Source organism: Macaca nemestrina, chromosome 7, assembly GCF_043159975.1.
Source record: "Macaca nemestrina isolate mMacNem1 chromosome 7, mMacNem.hap1, whole genome shotgun sequence".
Lineage (NCBI taxonomy): Eukaryota > Metazoa > Chordata > Mammalia > Primates > Cercopithecidae > Macaca > Macaca nemestrina.
The window spans coordinates 132,378,331-132,398,902 of record NC_092131.1 but is presented as its reverse complement, the minus strand read 5'-3'; the positions used below and the strand labels follow the sequence as shown (position 1 = coordinate 132,398,902).

Here is a 20,572-nt window from a genome sequence, read left to right as displayed (position 1 = left end):
TATTCCTTTGGTAGGTGGAACAGTTGCAGCACACCCATGAGGAACACAGATTTTGTGTATGTGATGGTGTTGGCTCTTTTCTTAAGGAGAAGGGTGCAGTTATACTATGGTTGGCATTCCATGGCATGTTTGCATGTAGATTATTTTCCATTGTCACTGGGCTGGCTGCTTTCTCTAAGCCCTCCTTGCTTCCTGACAGATCTGCTATTGACTATCAGTGATGGTGGCTGGTAAATGTCTCTACCCTCACCATTCACAAAACTAAGAGCAAACAGGTAGCCACCTTCATCTTGTCATACAGACTAAAACTTCATAAGCCACTTTGGAAGGATTGCCACTCCTGGTATATACCAAACTCTTTCTGAATTTGTTTTCTGCTGTTGCAGAGGAGGTCAGAACCGGTTCTATCTGCTAGTCTTTTAAAATTAGGAAAATACTAGATTTTGATGCTTAACCTGTGCATGTGTTGTTGCCGTAATACTACTTTGGTCTCTAAATTGTTTAGTAAGTATTATTTCATGTGCTTTCTTAGAGTAAATTAGAGCAAAGCTTTTAAAACAAAATTGGTTTCTGTTATCTTGTTATGTAACTAATCTTGACTATTTAGCTTTACAATCTTATCTAAGTTTAATATTTCTCTGGAGTATTATACATTATATACTTATTATAAAATATATATAATTTTCATTAGAAGAGTAACGTCATGTCACTTGGCATTTTAGTCCTAGTCTTAAATGAAGGTGCTGGCATCTCATAATTTAGGAAACCAATCTTTTTTTCTTTCCCATAGACCTCCACAATCTAAATTACTTCGTGAAGATAAGAACCATAACATGTATGTTGCAGGATGTACAGAAGTTGAAGTGAAATCTACTGAGGAGGCTTTTGAAGTTTTCTGGAGAGGTTAGAAACATCTAGAAATAGAAAAATACAGAATGATAAATATTACCTAGAGTTGCTACTAAATTTAATGGCAATCTTTTTTGACTTATTAGCATGTGTAATGAAATGACTGAGTTCAGGTTTGACCAATGATTTCTCTGTTGTCATAGGCCAGAAAAAGAGACGTATTGCTAATACCCATTTGAATCGTGAGTCCAGCCGTTCCCATAGCGTGTTCAACATTAAATTAGTTCAGGCTCCTTTGGATGCAGATGGAGACAATGTCTTACAGGTAAAGTTGTAGTATGTGGAGTTTTTCTGGTTCTAACTCTATCCTTAATTTTTGGAATTAGAGTAATCCCACCAACATGGTGAAAGCCAGTCTCTAGTAAAATTGGAAAAATCAGCCAGGCATGGTGATGCACTCCTGTAATCCCAACTACTTGTGTGGCTGAGGCAGGAGGATCACTTGAACCTGGGAGGCAGAGGTGCAGTGACCTGAGATCGTGCCACTGCACCCCAGCCTGGGCAACAGAGTGAGACCCTGTCTCGAAAAAAAAAAAAGTTAAATTAGAGAGGTTTTATTGCAATGAAGATTGCTCTAGAATAAATACACAGTTGGTTCTCTGGATCTGTGAGTTCTACATCTATAGATTCAACCAACTGCGGATTGAAAATATTCAAAAATAAAATGCTGCATTTGTGCTGACCATGTACAGACTTTTTTTGGTCATTATTCCTTAAACAATACAGTATAACAAAGTGTTACATAGTGTTTACATTGTATTAGATATTATAAGTACTCTAAGTATGATTTAATGTATACAGGAGGGCTGGGTGCATGCATGGCTCATGCCTGTAATCCCAGCACTTTGGGAGGCCAGAAGTTTGAGACAAGCCTGGGCAACAAAACAAGACTCTGTCTTTGCAAAAAAATAAGTAAGTCTAAAAAAAATTTAAAAAATAGAATTTTAAAAAGTATGAGAGGATGTACATAGGTTATATGCAAATACTACGCCATTTTGTACACGGGACTTGAGCATCCATGGAATTTGGTATCTGAAATTTAGTATCCATAGGAGACCCTACAGCTGATCCCTTGAGGATACCGAGGGATGACTCTGTATGTAGGTGATGACATTAAAAACTTTTTTTCCCCGTTATTATAGTTTTGGGAAGTTGGATATTGAATCTTAGAGCCTGAATTTTGCTGTGAAAAAAGTTTGCAGATCTTTAAAAATCTCTTTGATAGAAGTGATAAAATAAGACTGTGATTGTTTTCTCTCTGGTGACTTATTCTGTAAGTGGAAATTCAGTTAATGGTTTTAAAATGTCATTAATTCATTTTTCAGGGTAGGTATAGTTTAGGAAGTGGCCAGTGTTATAAGTTGTTCATCTCTTGGCTGATAGGCCAGTAGGGTCCCCCATATGCAGATCACTATTTACTGCCGGGCCTGCCACACTACAAGGCTTGTGTCAATTAGTAACAGCATATGAGTCTGAGTATACATAATCTAATAACTGTAATGCATTAAAGTGTAATTTATTCAAACTGTATCATGAAGTTGTGGCATTCTGAAGGTTTATAAGTGACAGGAGTGGTATTGAAGACCTCCAGGATTTGAATGCTGATTTCTATTTATTTACTGACTAGCTATAATAAAACCTCCTTATAAGGTTGTGAGAATTAAAGGAGGTAATGCGTGTAAAGTTCTTAGTCCAGTGTTTAGCTTATAGTCAACACTCAATAATTGTTAGCTAGAAAATAGTTATAAGGGCCAGGTGCGGTGGCTCACGCCTGTAATCCCAGCACTTTGGGAGGCCGAGACAGGCAGATCACGAGGTCAGGAGATTGAGACCATCCTAGCCACCATGGTGAAACCCCGTCCCTACTAAAAATACAAAAATTAGCTGAGCATGGTGGCACGTGCCTGTAGTCCCAGGTACTCGGGAGGCTGAGGCAGGAGAATTGTTTGAACCAGGGAGGTGGATGTTGTAGTGAGCCAAGATCACGCCACTACACTCCAGCCTGGGTGACAGAGCGAGACTCTGTCTTAAAAAAAAGAAAAAGAAAAATGATTATAAGTCAGCCTTCCATATATACCTGATTTCCATTGAATCACATCTAATATTATAGCATCAGTTAGGTGCCACTTGGCTTTCACTTCTTTTTATAAGAATTATCTGCTGGGCATGGTGGCTCACCCCCGTAATCCCAAGCACTTTGGGAGGCTGAGGCAGGCAGATCAACTGAGGTTAGGTGTTCGAGACCAGCTTGGTCCACATGGTGAAACCCTGTCTCTACTAAAAATACGAAAAAAATGAGCTGGGCATGGTGGCGCATGCCTGTAATCCCAGTTACTCGGAAGGCTGAGGCAAGAGAACCGCTTGAACCCAGGAGGGGGAGGTCGCAGTGAGTGTAGATGGCACCACTGCAATCCAGCCTGGAGACACAGCGAGACTCTGTCTCCCCTGCCCCCCCCAAAAAATTATTTATAGCATTATGAAATTAGGTTATAAGATTATTAAACATCTGATTATAGAAGAATTTAAGATAATCCTGTTCTAGACTCTTATTCAGCAAATATCTGTGGAGTTCCTACTGAGTGGTAGGCACTGTGCAGCATGCTGGTGATAAGGTAGTAAAAGACAGAGTCCCTGCTCTCAGGGACCTTACTGTTTGATGCAGAAGGAAGACCAGCCAGTTGACAAGTAATCATTAATGTCATGAGTATATTTATCAAACTCTTTTAGCAAACTCTTCGCTAAAATATGAACCCTTTGCCTATCCTGTGCATTTTGTTCTGTGCAAATGTTCATTAAGACTTAGCTTGTTGATATGAATCTATTTAAAGAACATTGTAAACCAGTTATAACCCATTTTAAGTTATTGGCTTTGTGATTGGCTTTGTGATCTTTTTAGGAAAAAGAACAAATCACTATAAGTCAGTTGTCCTTGGTAGATCTTGCTGGAAGTGAAAGAACTAACCGGACCAGAGCAGAAGGAAACAGATTACGTGAAGCTGGTGAGTAAAGCATAGTATTTATTTATTGCTCTAACTTTCAGAAACTTGCAACGCCAGTTTATTATCTGCTTATCAATGGGTGGGGTTTTATTTTTTTTTTTGAGACAGAGTCCCGCTCTGTCACCCAGACTGGGGTGCAGTGGCTCAATCTCTGCTCACTGCAAGCTCTACCTCCCGGGTTCATGCCATCCTCCTGCCTCAGCCTCCTGAGTAGCTGGAACTACAGGTGCCTGTCACCATGCCCGGCTAATTTTTTGTATATTTAGTAGAGACGGGGTTTCACCATGTTAGCCAGGATGGTCTCGATCTCTTGACCTTGTGATCCGCCCGCCTCGGCCTCCCAAAGTGCTGGGATTACAGGCATGAGCCACTGTGCCCAGCCCGAGATGGAGTCTTGCTCTGTCGCCCAAGCTGGAGTGTAGTGGCGCGATCTCAGCTCACTGCAAGCTCCGCCTCCCAGGTTCACTCCGTTCTCCTGCCTAAGCCTCTCGAGTGGCTGAGACTACAGGTGCCTGCCACCACGCCTGATTTTTTGTATGATTAGTAGAGACGGGGTTTCACCGTGTTAGCCAGGATGGTCTTGATATCCTGACCTCATGATCCACCTGCCTCGGCCTCCCAAAGTGCTGGGATTACAGGCCTGAGCCACCGCACCTGGCCAGTGGGTGGTTCTTTGTTTTTTGTTTTGTTTTTAAATTTTTATTTTATTGAGACGGCCTTACTCTGTTACCCAGGAGGGAATGCAGTGATGTGATCATGGCTCATTGCAGCCTCAAACTCCTGGGCTCAATTGATTCTCCCATTTCAGCCTTCTGAGTAGCTGGGACTACAGGTGTGCACCACCATGCCTGTCTAATTTTTAACAATTTTTTTGTAGAGATGGGTTCTCCTTATGTTGCCCAGGGTGGTCTCAAATTCCTGGGCGCTCTCTCACCTTGGCCACCCCAAAGTCTTGGGATTACAGGAATGAACCACTGTAACCGGCCTCAATGGATGGTTTAAGCATGATTGTCCTCCATTAGATAATTTAGAGTCTAAGTTTATAGTTATACTGGTTTGGTATCAATCTATTACAATACCCTGATTTCTTTAAGAATGAGGAAAGTTGTATTCAATTAGTCTGGGTGCGGTGGCTCACACCTGTAATCCTGGCAATTTGGGAGGCCAAGGCATGTGGATCACTTGAGCCCAGGAGTTCAAGACCAGCTTTGGCAACATGATGAAACCCCATCTCTACAAAAAATACAAAAAATTAGCTGGGTGTGGTGCATCTGTAGTTCCAAGCTACTTGGAGGCTGAGGTGGGAGAACTGCTTGAGCCCTGATCTCACCACTATACTCCAGCCTGGACAACAGAGAAGCTGTCTCAAAAAAAAAGTCTATTTTTAGTATTGTAGGTCAGTATTGGGTCCTTGAAATGTTATTTCAGTATTTATTAGTGGTAAAAATTGGCTTCTAGAGTTGGGAAAATTCTGAACATAAGCCAGTTGAAGGCTTTAAATAGATATCTAGCCAATCTATATATGTGTTTTTTAAAATCTATGCATGTTATGTCTCATTACCTTTTTGTAGTTTTTTAAAAAATTAATAGAGTTGTACATACTTTTTGGGTATATGTGATATTTTGATAGATGTATACAGTGTGATCAAATCAGTGTAACTGGGTTTTCTGTCACCTTGCATGTTGTGTTTTATGTTAATAACCATGTATTGAGTACCTACTGTGTGCCAGGAATTAAACACAGATACAAAAGACACAGTCCTGCTGGGGAGAGCCCATCCTAGTAGAAGAGATCAGTAGATAAACTAGATTTTTTGAGTAGAGTATGATGGAAGTGCAGGGTAGGGCTGCCTAAACCAATCTGGGAGTGGGAAGGTGACAAATTGAGTAGGAGTGAGCTGTATGAAGAAGGATAGGATTAAAGGCAACATTCCTGTCCCAGGAGGCAGTTGCTTAGTCCTGAGATAATATGGCAGAGTCAAAGTAGCTGAAGTAGAGGATGTAGGTTGGTGAACTGTGAGAACTGAGGCAGGAAAGCAAGGCAAGGTCATGAAGACCCTTGTCTTTCATACCAAGAAGTTTGAATTTTATCTTGAAGGAATAATGTTAGCTGCCAACTATTAAGGGTCTAGTGTGTATTGTAGTATCTAGATACAATAGATAGGTAGGATTGTATCATACCCATTTTACAGATGAGAAAATGGGTTTGGGAAGGTTAAATTTCTCAAGGCTAGAGCCAGGTTGGTTGGACTTTCACAGCTTGTGTCTTTATACTGTGTCATACAGCCTCCCCTTAAAGAAGGATTAGTCTTTTAGAAAGATCATTTTGCCAGTGTAGAGAAATAATTTACCAGGGGCGAGCCTGAATATATGAAAGAGCAGTTAGGAGCCTTTTGCAGCAATTCAGGCAAGCAATTGTGTGACCTGGAGGCAAAGCTCAGACAACACTGAGAGCTACTTAGGAAGTAGGTCCACCTGGATGTGGAGAATAAGGAGGTGTTTGATTGAGGAGAAGCGGTTTTAGGAGCAGGTGTAGGCAGTTAATGAGTTGTGTTTGAAATGTTCAATTTATGCAAGTGAAAGTGCCTTGTAATTGGATGCAGAGGTACATGGATTTGGAAGGAGAGAGATTTGACTTGAGGTTTGTAGGTTTAGGCTTTGCCAATAGAAAAATGATTGAAGCAATTGGGTGAGATTAAAATAATTCATAGCGAATGGAGAGGAACAAGCTGAGAGCAGAAGCTTGAGGAACAACAGGCCCTTGATTATTAGCTTGGGAAGGACAGAGAAGGGTGATAACTAAAAGGGATTTGAGGGATTATGCAACGATGAAAAATACACACACACATTATATATGTATATTAGAAGACAGTAAAGACGAGTTTATTCATATGCTGAAGAGATGTTTAAGTCCAGCGGTGAGAAATGGGGCCTTTAGAGCTGCCCCTACCCTGGGCCAAAGGACCCTTACAATTTGTCTGAATCACTTGAATTTAATGAGAGTGGACTGTGTGTGCTGTCTGTCATTGTCTACCCAGTGCCGCTTACCTACTAGGTGTTAATAAACATGAAAGTGATGATTATTGGTGGAGCATGATCCCAGAAGTGGCAGGAAAATCTGAATCTAGATCCAAGAAGAAGGATTAACTTTGATGGGACAAGAGTTGGCTTGGGAAGAAAGTTAAAACTTGAAGTTTTGGATGCTTTGGGGAAAAGCTAGAAAGGACTGTTAGTGTAAGTATGGGTAAGGTGCAGGTATGACAAGAGTTAGGGAGTGAGAGCAGAAAAGGATATTGTAGTTGGGGCATATGGCAGAGGCTCCAGGTTCTTAGAGGTGGTACACTTCTGAGGGATAGGGTTTGGCCTGTCAGCTGTAATGGAATAGAGATAAAGATTTACCGGAGTTGGGACATTGGGACCCTGTGACTATAGCATATGAGAATGATTGTTGTTCTCATGGATACCGAAATAAACCAGGGGCTGGCATGTAGGAGGAACATTTCAAGGCAATAGGGAGGAACTAGGAAAATGTTGCTGGCCTCTCCCTCTGTTTACCATACTTGTAGAATGTCAGCCTTTAGAAACCAAATAGCTTTTTTTATTCCAAAAGTCTACAGGGCTGCAGCAGGGGATAAACGGTTAGGTTGCAGGGCTGTATGCCATGGATGTAGGGTGAAGCCTGTGGACCTTTCCTGGTATAGTATTTCTGAAGGTATAGCACAGAGAGAATTACAGAGAAAACCAATTGCATTGAAATGTGTTTTAAAAGTATTCTTAAGTTTGTCATACAGAAATTTGTGTGCTTCTTTATTAATACCTTAAAGACACAGCAGCAGATCTGATTAAATAAATGCAGTGTAATGATGAACATAAATATCTTGATGAGCAACAAACTGTAATGTGCTATAAAAATATCTGTAGTTTGTATTGATACCAATTACAGGTACTACTAATGCTGTGATTTTTGGCCTGCATTTATGATTGAAGGAACTAGTGAATTCCAGTTAGAGTTTGGTAAAAATAAATAATGTAATTTATTTTCCATCTAAGTATGCAGACACCCCATAATGTTCCCCCGGACAACGTCGACCTCAAGTTAAGAACCCCTGACCACTAGGGAAAGCTATCAATGGATTATTTTGTGAGAGATTTGAAGTTGCAGGGAAATCTGTTAATAAGAACATGAGTTCCTGAGAGCACAGTGGAAGAAGAAAGAACATTAGGAGTTTGGGTCAAGGAACATAAATCATGAATCATGGAATATTACAGAGGTACAGATGAGTTCTCTATTTTGGGAGTTGTATCAACGATCCTCTGTATCCTTGGGAGGCCAAGGGTAAAGCATAATCGAGTTAGCTGACCTCAATCAAAGTTCCATAATCAACTCATTCTCATGGGGTCTAATCAGATGAGAGCTGCATTCGTGAATGCTTGATTAGACTGTTAGACTTGCCTTGGCTCAGAAATCCAAATAAGAGCGGTCAGAAGTAACAAATATGCCACCTAAGAAATCCTTGCTGAGATGTAGAGGGGACAGAGTTAGCTGATTCCGAAGACATTTGACTGTTAGAAACAGCAGGAGAGCCCCTGTAGATGCAGGGAGAGCTTCAGACTCTTGCATGCTTCCTATGAAAATCTAATACCTGATTATCTGAGCTGGAATGATTTCATCCCAAAACCACACCCCCCAAGCCTCAACCCATCTGTGTGAAAATTGTCTTCTGTGAAACTGGTCCCTGGTGCCAGAAAGGTTGGGGACCTGCTGCTTTAGAGAATATATTTTATTTATTTATTTATTTTATTATTTTTATTTTTTAGCCACATAAAAGGCAGCACACAGTAATTTCAAAATCATCTCCTGAACTCAGAATCGATGGGTCAGGGTAGACACCCTAAGTACATAGGTGAAATCTTCATTAATTGTTCACTTCTTAAGTACAAATTTAAATTAATAGATTGTGTACAGCAGTGTTTTTCCACATTTCCCTGATAAGAATCATTTGGAGTGCTCTGTAAACACAGCTTCACTGGAGATTAATCCCATCAAATTGATTTAGTGGCTCTGGAATAGGCCAGTAATTTGGAAATTTTTATTTTTACAAATGCTTCCTGATGATGACCAAGTCCAAGGAAATTTGAGAAACACTGATCTGGAACATAACTTTCGGTTTTCTCTAAAGTTTTAAAGTCTTGAACTACTGATCATCTTAGAGATAACCCACTGAAAAGTCTTCTCCAATCCAGTTTTATGAAAGAAAACTCTTTAGAACATTTGGTTTGATAAAATTTTTTTCAAAGCACCAGAAGTATTTTACTTTGGCTTTTTAAATTTCTGGCCCATCCGTTCTAGTTCACATTTTCTTGAAGAATCCATCTTCTTTGAGTTGAGCTGTAGCAATCTAATCATTTTTTAAAAATAGTTGGTTTCTTATTAAAGATTTGTGACATTTACTAGCTGTTGCTTGCTTTTGTCTTGCTCCCATCTCCCTGAAACTTCTTAAGAAATGACTCAATATTCTGGCCTTTCCACCTTAAATCTCATACTGACCATGCCGTGTATGCCAGCCTGGATCTCATCGTTTTCTTTAACCGGTCCAACTCCCTTTGGTGTCCCAGTCAAGATAATATTTCCTTCCAAGGTCATGATCTTAGAAACATGGTTGATGATGTAGGAGGATGGAAAAAATCATGGAGGCTGTCTCACCCTCCTGTCTTGAGTTCGCCGTTGACTTTGAGTCACAGCCTCAGGTTGGGAGGATCAGGGATCTTCTCCTTGGGCACAAACGTGCTGACCAGGCAGGAGGCCGTAAAGCTCTTAGCCAGAGCCCAGAGCAGCCCCTTCTTCTCACACTCGTCCTGCACGTCCCTGGCAGTCATGTCCAGGCACAGGGCATAGCTGCTAATGTAGTCCATAGCTGTGCGGCCATGCTTGCCTATCATCACACCCAACTCCAGCTTGTGTTGCAAGTTGGCGACTGTACGCGGGCATGCGGATGGGCGAGCCCTCAGGTGTATAGGCCATGGACAGTTTCAGGAACAGCATGGGCTCATTCAGCACTGCGCTGTCATCTCCCTGGCGTGGTCCCCGTAGTTCCTCCCCACGCAGATGATATTCTTCCCCACCCCAAGAATCGGGACAGTGGCCTGGGGGTCGCCATGATTCCTGCCAATTGCCTAGAGAATATATTTTAATATGAGGATATTAAACATCTGTATCAAAGATATTCCTTCAGAGAATTTAGGATTTGGAAGAAACCTTATAGTCATTAACTGTAATGTTGCATTTTGTGGAAAATCCTGTTGATAGAATCCCTGAAGGATGGCTGTTTAACCTTCCCAGAAATACTGCTATTGAAAGAGAGCCTGGACCGTGCATAGACATCTCTTTATATTGAGCCATAAAAATTTGTTATTTATAATTTCTATCTAATAGTTGTTTGAAGTTGAGATTTTATAGGCAAACAGAACACACTCTAGCTACTATATTGTTTTTCTAAAATAGCGTCTATGTATATTTTTCTGTCAGGTAATATTAATCAGTCACTAATGACGCTAAGAACATGTATGGATGTCCTGAGAGAGAACCAAATGTATGGAACTAACAAGGTAAGCAGCAGCCTTCTCTGATCTTTTGTGTAGTTTCATTTGTGTGCATTTTTTTGTGTAACACATTTGGATTTGAATGTCTTTGTAGATGGTTCCATATCGGGATTCAAAGTTAACCCATCTGTTCAAGAACTACTTTGATGGGGAAGGAAAAGTGCGGATGATCGTGTGTGTGAATCCCAAGGCTGAAGATTATGAAGAAAACTTGGTAATTTTAATGTAGTTGTCCTATAAAGTCTTGAGTTTTTCTCGGGAAAAGTTATTTGGATGAGAAGAATGATATTTTGAATGTTTTATAAATTGATAGAGAACCATTGATTGTAGAAGTAAACTAGGCTTGGTGTGGTGGCTCATGCTTCTAATCTGAACACACTGGGAGGCTGAGGTGGGGTGATCAGTTGGGCCTACCCGGGAGGTTGAAGCTGCAGTGAGTCATGTTCATGCCACTGCACTCCAGCCTGGTGACAGTGAGACTGTGTCTCACATAAATGAAAATAAGCAATCTTTGTTTCATGTAGTCATTTCTGGGACTTGGATATCCTTATTTTTTTTTAAACTCCATTTGTTTTGTGTTTTAGCAAGTCATGAGATTTGCAGAAGTGACTCAAGAAGTTGAAGTAGCAAGACCCGTAGACAAGGCAATATGTGGTTTAACGCCTGGAAGGCGATACAGAAACCAGCCTCGAGGTCCAATTGGAAATGGTATGATTTGGTGTCGTATCATTTGTCCACTCATCGGTCTGTCTCTTTCTCTCTTTTTTCAAAAAAATTATTTCATATAAGAGAAATGTTTACATACCTTCTGAAGAACCAAGCACATAGTAATTTGAACAAAATTTAAATGAGCTTATTTTGCATACTATGATTCTCATTTTTAGGGAAGTAAACTTATATCAGCTCAAGAAATTGCAATGGTTAGTTGGACTGGGGCTGTATTCAGTGTTAAACTTGTTTAAATAAGCTCTTTCTCTCCTATGTAACTTTTTGTAATTTTCTGTAATTCAATACAGAACCATTGGTTACTGACGTGGTTTTGCAGAGTTTTCCACCTTTGCCATCATGTGAAATTTTGGATATCAACGATGAGCAGACACTTCCAAGGCTGATTGAAGCCTTAGAGAAACGACATCACCTACGACAAATGATGATTGATGAGTTTAACAAACAATGTAAGGGCAAAACTATTTGCAATAATTTTATTTAATTAATTTTTTGTTTTGTTTTTTTGAGACACAGTTTCACTCTGTCCCCCAGGCTGGAGTGCAGTGGCACAATCTCAGTTCACTGCAACTTCCACCTCCCGGGTTCAAGCGATTCTCCTGCCTCAGCCTCCCGAGTAGACTACAGGCACATGCCACCATGCCTGGCTAATTTTTGTACTATTAGTAGAGACGGGGTTTCGCCATGTTGGCCAGGCTGGTCTCAAACTCCTGACCTCAAGTGATCCGCCTGCCTCGGCCTCCCAAAGTGCTGGGATTACAGGCATGAGCCACCACTCCTGGCCAGTTTGCAATAATTGTAACTTCTGAAATTGAATGTATTTTCAATGAATCTGAGTTTATATGGTAGATTGCATCTTTAAGAAAGTTAAAGAAAATTGTGTCTTGGTACCTTTGAAGGACTCAAGGCATTGTTTGATTAGAATGACAAGGGATTTTTCCACAGCTCTTTTTTGTATTCTAAGGAAGTCAAAAAGAAAAAAGTGAACGTGTGTTCTTTCTTTTGTTTTTTACCAACAGTGGTGGAGACACAAAGAAATATTTTTTAGTTTCCCCTGTCTACATAGTAGGGATTGTAATTGTTTCTACCTTAGGATGTGTTGTAAAGATAAATAAGATAAAGTATGAAGATCCTGTAGAACAGTAAACTCTGGTACATAGTGAACGTATCTCAGTGAATGAATGTATGTACTTTTTTTTTTTTTTTTGAGACTGAGTCTCGCTCTGTTGCCCAGGTTAGAGTGCAATGGTGCAATCTTGGCTCGCTGCACCCTCCGTCTCCCAGGTTCAAGCAATTCTGCCTCAGCCTTCTGAGCAGCTGGGATTACAGGTGCGCGCCACTGCACCCAACTAATTTTTGTATTTTTAGTAGAGACAAGGTTTCACCATGTTGGTCAGGCTGATCTCAAACTCCTGACCTCGTGATCCACCCACCTCAGCCTCCCAAAGTGCTGGGATTACAGACATGAGCCACCACGCCTGGCTCTACTATTTTTATTATCATTATTCATTTGAATCTTTACCAAAAAGTTGTGAGATAAAGTGGTATTTAAATTTCCATCCTGAAATGAAATTTGCTCAGAAATATTAATTAACTTGCCTAAGTCATAACTAGTAAGTGATGTACCAGGGATTTCAGCTCAGGTTTAATTAATCCCAAATACAGTGTTATTTCTATTTTGCATTTGTTGTTGTGAAGCAAAGTACCTGTAAGGATTGGGAAGAGAATGCTATAGTGACAATGAAAGACTTGAATATTTTTTTTAGCATTTAACAGAAAGCTTCTGTGACTATCTTGTCAATTTGAGAATTAAGCTCCTGATTTCCCTCTAAACTTGTTTTCTCATTATAGACTGATTCTCACAGAGATTTGCTGAATAACTACATTTTATCTAGTGTCTGCTAACAAGTTGATATCATTGTTTGTTTTAGAACTGGTGTAAAACTTGGCCTGTATGTTTTTGTTTCAGCTAATGCTTTTAAAGCTTTGTTACAAGAATTTGACAATGCTGTTTTAAGTAAAGAAAACCACATGCAAGGGAAACTAAATGAAAAGGAAAAGATGATCTCAGGACAGAAATTGGAAATAGAACGACTGGAAAAGAAAAACAAAACTTTAGAATATAAGGTTTGTTTTGACATTATTATGATAGATGTATGTGCTGGTGTTTTAGCACTGGTCTCTGAGGGAGCTATTGTGCTCCAACGGCCTGTAAATGCTGCTCATTAAGAGTTCTTGGTCGGGTGTGGTAGCTGTAATCCCAACACTTTGGGAGGCTGAGGTGGCCAGATCATCTGAGGTCAGGAGTTCAAGAACGAGACTGGCCAACATGGCGAAACCTCGTCTCTACTAAAAAAGTACAAAAATTAGCTGGGTGTGGTGGCGAGCGCCTGTAATCCCAGCTATTCAGGAGGTTGAGGCAGGAGAATCGCTTGAACCCAGGAGGTGGAGGTTGTAGTGAGCCAAGCTTGAGCCATTGCACTCCAGCCTGGGCGACAAGAGCCAAGACTCCGTCTCAAGAAAAAAAAAGGTTTCTCAGGCTGAGTGCAGAGGCTCATGCCTATAGTCTCAGCACATTGGGAGGCCAAGGCAGGCAGATCACTTGAGCCCAGGAGTTCCAGACCAGACTGGGCAACATGGCGAAATCCCATATCTACAAAAAACTTAGCCAGGCATGGTGGTGCACACCTGTAGTCCCAGCTACTCAGAAGATTGAGATGGGAGAATAGCTTGAGTCTGGGAGGTTGAGGCTGCAGTGAGCTGGGATTGCACGACTGCACTCCAGGCTAGATGACAGAGCAAGAGCCTGTCTCAAAAAAAAAAAAAAAGTTCTCAATTGGTTATTTACTAATCCTCATCCCATGCTAAGGAGGAAATGTGAGTGAAATGAAGAATCATATGTTCTTTAATTTTATGAGAGTTTTAACAGTTGAAAAGGATATTCTCTGACCCAAACAAGGGAGCTTTCTAGAGCTTAGCTTTGGTTGTAGCTTGCTTTTTGATTTATTAGAAATATTTCCTTAGTATGCTGTTTTTAATGAGATAAATGATTAAATGAAATAGTATAAAAGTGCCAGCATAGTACCTTGGACATAACAGATACTCAGTAAAGCTTAATTTGATCTGTATTTGGTTTACAAATCAGATTGTAAAAGTATAAACTCAGGATTAATCTCTTACTATGGGGTAGAAGGGAATACCATTTTGTTGAGAAGCATTGCAGCACTATGTAATATATGTTTGTTTTCTCATTTACAGAGGGTCATTTAGAGGTTTGGTGGGGGTACACATTCATAAGAGAAGTTAGTCTCAACCAATATAGTTTTTTTTTAATTCTGAAAATAGCCTAAAAACTAAATTTTAGGCATTCATTTTAGAAGAAAGTAATTTTCACATGAAATTAGTTATAAATGTCTCTGAGTGAGGAACTTGTTTAACGTGTTTTCATTTCTGAGAGTGGGGGTGGGAATTCAGATGAAATGTTAGAGAAAAAAGTGCTTTCTCCATGATTTTTCTTTCCACAAATATGCTTGTATAAGCAAATTAAGGAAGATTATTTTATAGTGACATGAAATGTTTATATGCCAAATATTGAACATAGTGGTCTACCTTCCTAGATTGAGATTTTAGAGAAAACAACTACTATCTATGAAGAAGATAAACGCAATTTGCAACAGGAACTTGAAACTCAGAACCAGAAACTTCAGCGACAGTTTTCTGACAAACGCAGATTAGAAGCCAGGTTGCAAGGCATGGTGACAGAAACGACAATGAAGTGGGAGAAAGAATGTGTGAGTGTCATTTGGGTAGTGCTTGCCTCAGAGTCAGATGATTTATTTTACATTGTAGTTAGGTTCAATATTTTGAATTATTGTATTTGTGGTAGGGTTTTGGTGATGGTCGTTAACTCTCAGGAAGAATTGGAGAACTGTCATTTTTAGGAAATAAAGTGATTGGCTAATCTGGTATACTCGTTTGCTGTGATTGAATGATAATATACATTGCCATTGATAATCTGTAGGAGCGTAGAGTGGCAGCCAAACAGCTGGAGATGCAGAATAAACTCTGGGTTAAAGATGAAAAACTGAAACAACTGAAGGCTATTGTTACTGAACCTAAAACTGAGAAGCCAGAGAGACCCTCTCGGGAGCGAGATAGAGAAAAAGTTACTCAAAGATCTGTTTCTCCATCACCTGTGCCTGTAAGTTATTTGTAATTGTGTAGTAACTTTGTACTACAGCTATTTTGTTCAGATTAGATGACTATTTCTATGAGAATTTTTACATTTTATAATACTTACATTTCTGAAATTTCTCTTTAAAAATATTTTAAAATTTAGAATAAACACAAATTTAGCACAAAAAATTAGTACAAATAATTATTTGTAATGTTAAGTCTTCATGTGCTAACATTATAGAAAAGTAATGAATTGTTTCTCTCAGTTTTTCAGTCTTGCTCATTAATTTTTCTCCAATTTTTCTAGCTTTCTAGTAACTATATTGCTCAGATTTCCAACGGCCAGCAACTCATGAGCCAGCCACAGCTACATAGGCGCTCTAACTCTTGCAGCAGCATTTCTGTAGCTTCCTGTATTTCGGAATGGGAGCAGAAAATTCCTACGTACAACACACCTCTCAAAGTCACATCTATTGCAAGGCGTAGGCAGCAGGAGCCAGGACAAAGCAAAACTTGTATCGTGTCAGACAGAAGGCGAGGGATGTACTGGACTGAAGGCAGGGAGGTGGTTCCTACATTCAGAAATGAGATAGAAATAGAAGAGGATCATTGCTGCAGGGTTAGTGCCAGTATTATTTTAACGCATTGTAGCAATAGATTTTATCTTCTTTGTTTTTTGTAACTTGTGTCTGAAAGTTCATTGGAAAAATGGTTGGGCTATAGTATAAAAAAGGTCTGATTTCTCAGTTAATTTGAAAGATTGACTCACTGAAATTGAGGCCTGGCTCTTCATCTGAAAAAACCTAAACACATCTGGCAGCAGAAGTGTGTTCAGTGAATACAGGTCAATTTGGTGCATGCCAGAGTAGTGTGAGCTTTTCAGTTGCATAAGCTAATAAGCTTTGCACAAAATTGGTGACTGTGTTTTAAAGCATACTTTCCATATTTTTCTTTTGGTTCCCCTTCCCCAAATTAGATTTTTTGTACCTCCTTTCGAGCCCTAGTTTTAAAAATTGTTTTCCCAAATTTTTATTTTGAAAAATTTCAGACCCAAAGCAAAGTAGAAAGAATAGTATGGTAATGTCTTTCCCTCCTTGCCTAAGTTTACCAGTTGTTACTTGATGTAGATACATAAACTTTATTTCCCTAAGCCTTGTAAAAGGAAATCATAGACTTAGAGACACTTAATCTCTAAGAATAAGGACATTGTACTACCTAGCCACAATCTTTATCACATCCAAGAAAATCAATATTAATTAAATAATTATCCTCTATTGGGACATTATGCATTTGTCCCAAAATTGGCTTTTCTTTTTTAAGACAGGGTCTCACTCTGTCACCCAGGATGGAGTGCAGTGGCATGATTATGGCTCACTGCAGCCTCAGTCTTCCTGAGCTGAAGTCATCCTCTCACTTCAGCCTCCCGAGTAGCTGAGACTACAGGCATGCCACCACGCTGATTTTTTATTTTCAGTAGAGACAAGGTCTCACCATGTTGCCCAGGCTGGTGTTGAACTCTTGAACTCCAGCAATCCTCCTGCCTTGGCCTCCAAAGGTGCTGAGATTACAGGCAAGCCACTGCACCCAGCCAGCTTTTTTGTCAATCCATGATATGAAAGTGTATGCATTGCATATCATGATTATGTCTTTTATCTCTTTTAATATAAAATAGTCTTACCCTGTCCCCCTACTTTTTTTATTTTTATGACATTGACTATTTTCACTGAAGAGTCTAGGCCAATTATTTTAAAACTACTGATTTCCATGCCCAATAAATTGCTTTTAATCGAGGCATTTATCTCAATTAACAAGGACTTTGTCTCACATTCAAGGGTATTTAAATAAATTCACTTTCATATTTCTCTTCTTAAAGATTAAAGTTTCTTTTGAATCTGAATAAATGGACCAAGTTAATGTTTGTGGATTTTATATTTAGTAAAATCTTAACAAAGCTCTTTTAGAATTTTTCTTCTAAATCTTACAGTAAACATTTACTTTAGATTTTCTTATATAAGTCAGGGTATAGATGAATGTTCATTTAGGTGGCCCAAATTCCTGATTATTAAGGGATGGTGATGAATCCCAAGTTATTTACCAGGGAAACCGATGATTCTTTTTTTTTTTTTTTTTTTTTTTGAGACGGAGTCTCGCTCTGTTACCCAGGCTGGAGTGCAGTGGCACGATCTCGGCTCACTGCAAGCTCCGCCTCCTGGGTTCACGCCATTCTCCTGCCTCAGCCTCCCGAGTAGCTGGGACTACAGGTGCCCGCCACCTCGTCCGGCTAGTTTTCTGTATTTTTTTAGTAGAGACGGGGTTTCACCGTGTTAACCAGGATGGTCTCGATCTCTTGACCTCGTGATCCGCCCGTCTCAGCCTCCCAAAGTGCTGGGATTACAGGCTTGAGCCACCGCGCCCGGCCAAAACCGATGATTCTAAGGTCTGTTAAGTTCTTTACTTTGCAGATTTTTCCTTAAACATTTTTAGACAGCAAATTAGGTAAATGGTCATTCTGACCAACTCTAGTAAGTCATTTTATGACAGTTTATAGGCTGAAAACTATTCAAGCCTTGCTTATGCCTTGCAAACAGTAATGAGATATCTAATTTGGCTATGAGATATTTAAGGGAATTTACTAGAGATTCTTACATGAAATCAAACTATTTAGAAGTGCAGCAGAAAAGTTACTATAAGGTTAGTATCTGTGCATCTGAGTTTGTTGGTCAAAAATTATGTCAAGTGGACTAAATTTATACTTGAGTGAGGAAAAAAATTTAAATATTTATTTCATAAATGCTAGTAGATCGTATGGATTATCATCTTTCCGAAGCTTGTTTCATCATATGTTTACTGTTAAATGTTTGAAGAAAACCCTCGCTTTTGCTAAATGGTAGATGATAAGGACCAGACTTTCGTGTTCAACATTAAATAAATCATTGTCAGAATGAAATGTTTCCTGTTTGTCTTGAGGCTCAGCATCTTTAATGGCAAACTGTATTGCCCATGTCTTGGAGCTGTCACTAGTGCTGCATTTGTACGACTATATAGGGAAAATGATTCAGTTCCTCAGATGTGCATTTTGAAATTGAGGTCTTCATACTTGACTAGCTTTGACGGATTTGGCCTGTGATAGACTTTTTCCATTTGCTTTCAGTTTTGTTTTTTGGGGTTTTTTTGTTGTTGTTTGTTTGTTTGTTTGTTTGTTTTTTGAGATGAGGTCTTCATCTGTTGCCCAGGTTGGAGTGCAGTGGCATCATCTAGGCTCACGGCAGCCTTGACCTTCCAGGCTCAAGCAATCGTTCTACCTCAGCCTCCTGAGCAGCTGGGACCACAGACATGTGCTATCACACCTGGCTAATTTTTAAAATTTTTGTGGAAATTTACACAAAATTTAAATTTTTTGTAGAAATTTGTAGAAATCACCCGAGACCAAAAGACTCCCGAGAAATTCTTCTTACGTTGCCTAGGGTGGTCTTGGGTGATCCTTCTCCTACCTCAGCCTCACAAATGTTAGAATTACAGGTGTGTGCCACTGCACCCAGCCCCGTTTTCAGTTTTACAAACAGGAGATGTTCATAAAACACCAGAGATAATTCATTGCTTCAAACTATAACTATGGCATACATGTGAAATATTATTTTCTTAGGCTGAATGTGCTTAACTTAACTTTGCCAGATTTACATGACATTTGACCGGAAGCAACTTGTTTGTTTTTGAGGCAGGGTCTCATTCTATTGCCCAGGCTGGAGTGCAGTGGTGCGATCTTGGCTCACTGCAATTTCCACCTCCTGGGCTCAAGTGATCCACCCACCTCAGCCTCCTGAGTAGCTGGGACTACAGGCACGTGTCACCAAGCCCAGCTAATTTTTTTGTGTATTTTTTTGTAGAGTCTGGGTTTCACTATGTTGCCTAGGCTGGACTTGAACTTCTGAGTTCGATTGATTCCTCCACCTCGGCCTTCCAAAGAGCTGAGATTACAGGCATGTGCCACCATGCCTGGCCTGGCAACTAGTTTTTTATTGTATGATAAGAGACTGATTTGATGCTGTATTATTTATTTGTTTCTTGGAACCTGTATGAAATGTTTGGGGGAAAAATTAGTTGGTATATTGTAGCCATTATTGTATTTGAACTTTTCATGAAGTTCTGTTTTGAGGTTTTAAAATCTTAACTGAAAGCACTCAGAAGTATTTCACATTTCTTTAATCATTTTATTCATATGGTTCTTATTATACCTTATGTTCTTTGGATTGTTTTCTGTTTTGTTTAGAAACCTAGAAAACATATAGGGCTTTCATCGATCTTATTGAAGATTTTAACAGAGTTGTGGACGTAATAGATTACCTCTCAATAGCAGGGATAAATAATGGTTTTTGATCAAAAATATGAAATGAGTTGTTTGTCCTGAATGACCCCCAAGCAGGAAAGACTTGCAGCATTACCAGAATTTTTTCTTTTATCCTTTGTTGAAAGGGAAACTCCCAGGTAGAATGTGTAACATACAAGTTGGCATTAAAGATGTTTGTTGGTTTTGTGTTTAAATGCAAAGATGTTTAAATTACTTGAATAAAATATTTAGCTTTGGAAAGGTTTGCTATGATACTGTCATCAACTAATGTAGCCGAACCTGCTGCACTTCTAATAATACCCTTTAATTAATTATGGGTTATGCTTGTTTCTCAGTTCCTCTTTCAACCTGATCAGAACGCACCACCAATTCGTCTCCGACACAGACGATCACGCTCTGCAGGAGACAGATGGGTAGATCATAAGCCCGCCTCTAACATGCAAACTGAAACAGTCATGCAGCCACATGTCCCTCATGCCATCACAGTATCTGTTGCAAATGAAAAGGCACTAGCTAAGTGTGAGAAGTACATGCTGACCCACCAGGAACTAGCCTCCGATGGGGAGATTGAAACTAAACTAATTAAGGTAAACTAATTTTCACGGGAGAAAAAAATATATTAAAAAATTCAACAAAAGTCCATTTGTCCTGCTACTCCTTTAGTGGCACACAGGCAGTGTCAACTGGAACATCAATGAGTATTTGATATAACCTTTTTGTTAGCAGAAAATTAGTCACTGCTTAGGTTTTAAGTCTGCCAAAGTGGGACTAAGTATGCTTTAAATAGGTATAGATTCTTCAGTTTCTTAGAATTCTA

General features: G+C 39.6%; 1 protein-coding gene and 1 pseudogene across 8 annotated transcripts in view; one reads left to right on the top strand and one right to left on the bottom strand.

The window, feature by feature from the left end:
- The window catches only part of LOC105487826 (kinesin family member 23), a 34,756-nt gene that overhangs the window by 11,069 nt on the left and 3,115 nt on the right, over positions 1-20,572 (top strand). For 2 of the 8 annotated variants that reach the window (XM_011751451.2, XM_011751496.3), the window contains exons 8-20: positions 15-56; positions 791-903; positions 1,053-1,174; positions 3,806-3,908; positions 10,435-10,514; positions 10,603-10,722; positions 11,093-11,216; positions 11,525-11,683; positions 13,204-13,361; positions 14,852-15,025; positions 15,256-15,435; positions 15,718-16,029; positions 20,091-20,342. In XM_011751451.2, coding sequence (XP_011749753.2) covers positions 15-56; positions 791-903; positions 1,053-1,174; positions 3,806-3,908; positions 10,435-10,514; positions 10,603-10,722; positions 11,093-11,216; positions 11,525-11,683; positions 13,204-13,361; positions 14,852-15,025; positions 15,256-15,435; positions 15,718-16,029; positions 20,091-20,342 — 1,939 coding nt within the window. The remainder of the gene's footprint in view (positions 1-14; positions 57-790; positions 904-1,052; positions 1,175-3,805; positions 3,909-10,434; positions 10,515-10,602; positions 10,723-11,092; positions 11,217-11,524; positions 11,684-13,203; positions 13,362-14,851; positions 15,026-15,255; positions 15,436-15,717; positions 16,030-20,090; positions 20,343-20,572) is intronic. The other 6 variants (XM_011751458.2, XM_011751466.2, XM_011751480.2 and 3 more) reach the window with 5 other exon arrangements.
- On the bottom strand, positions 9,024-10,406 carry LOC139364438 (oxaloacetate tautomerase FAHD1, mitochondrial-like; annotated as a pseudogene).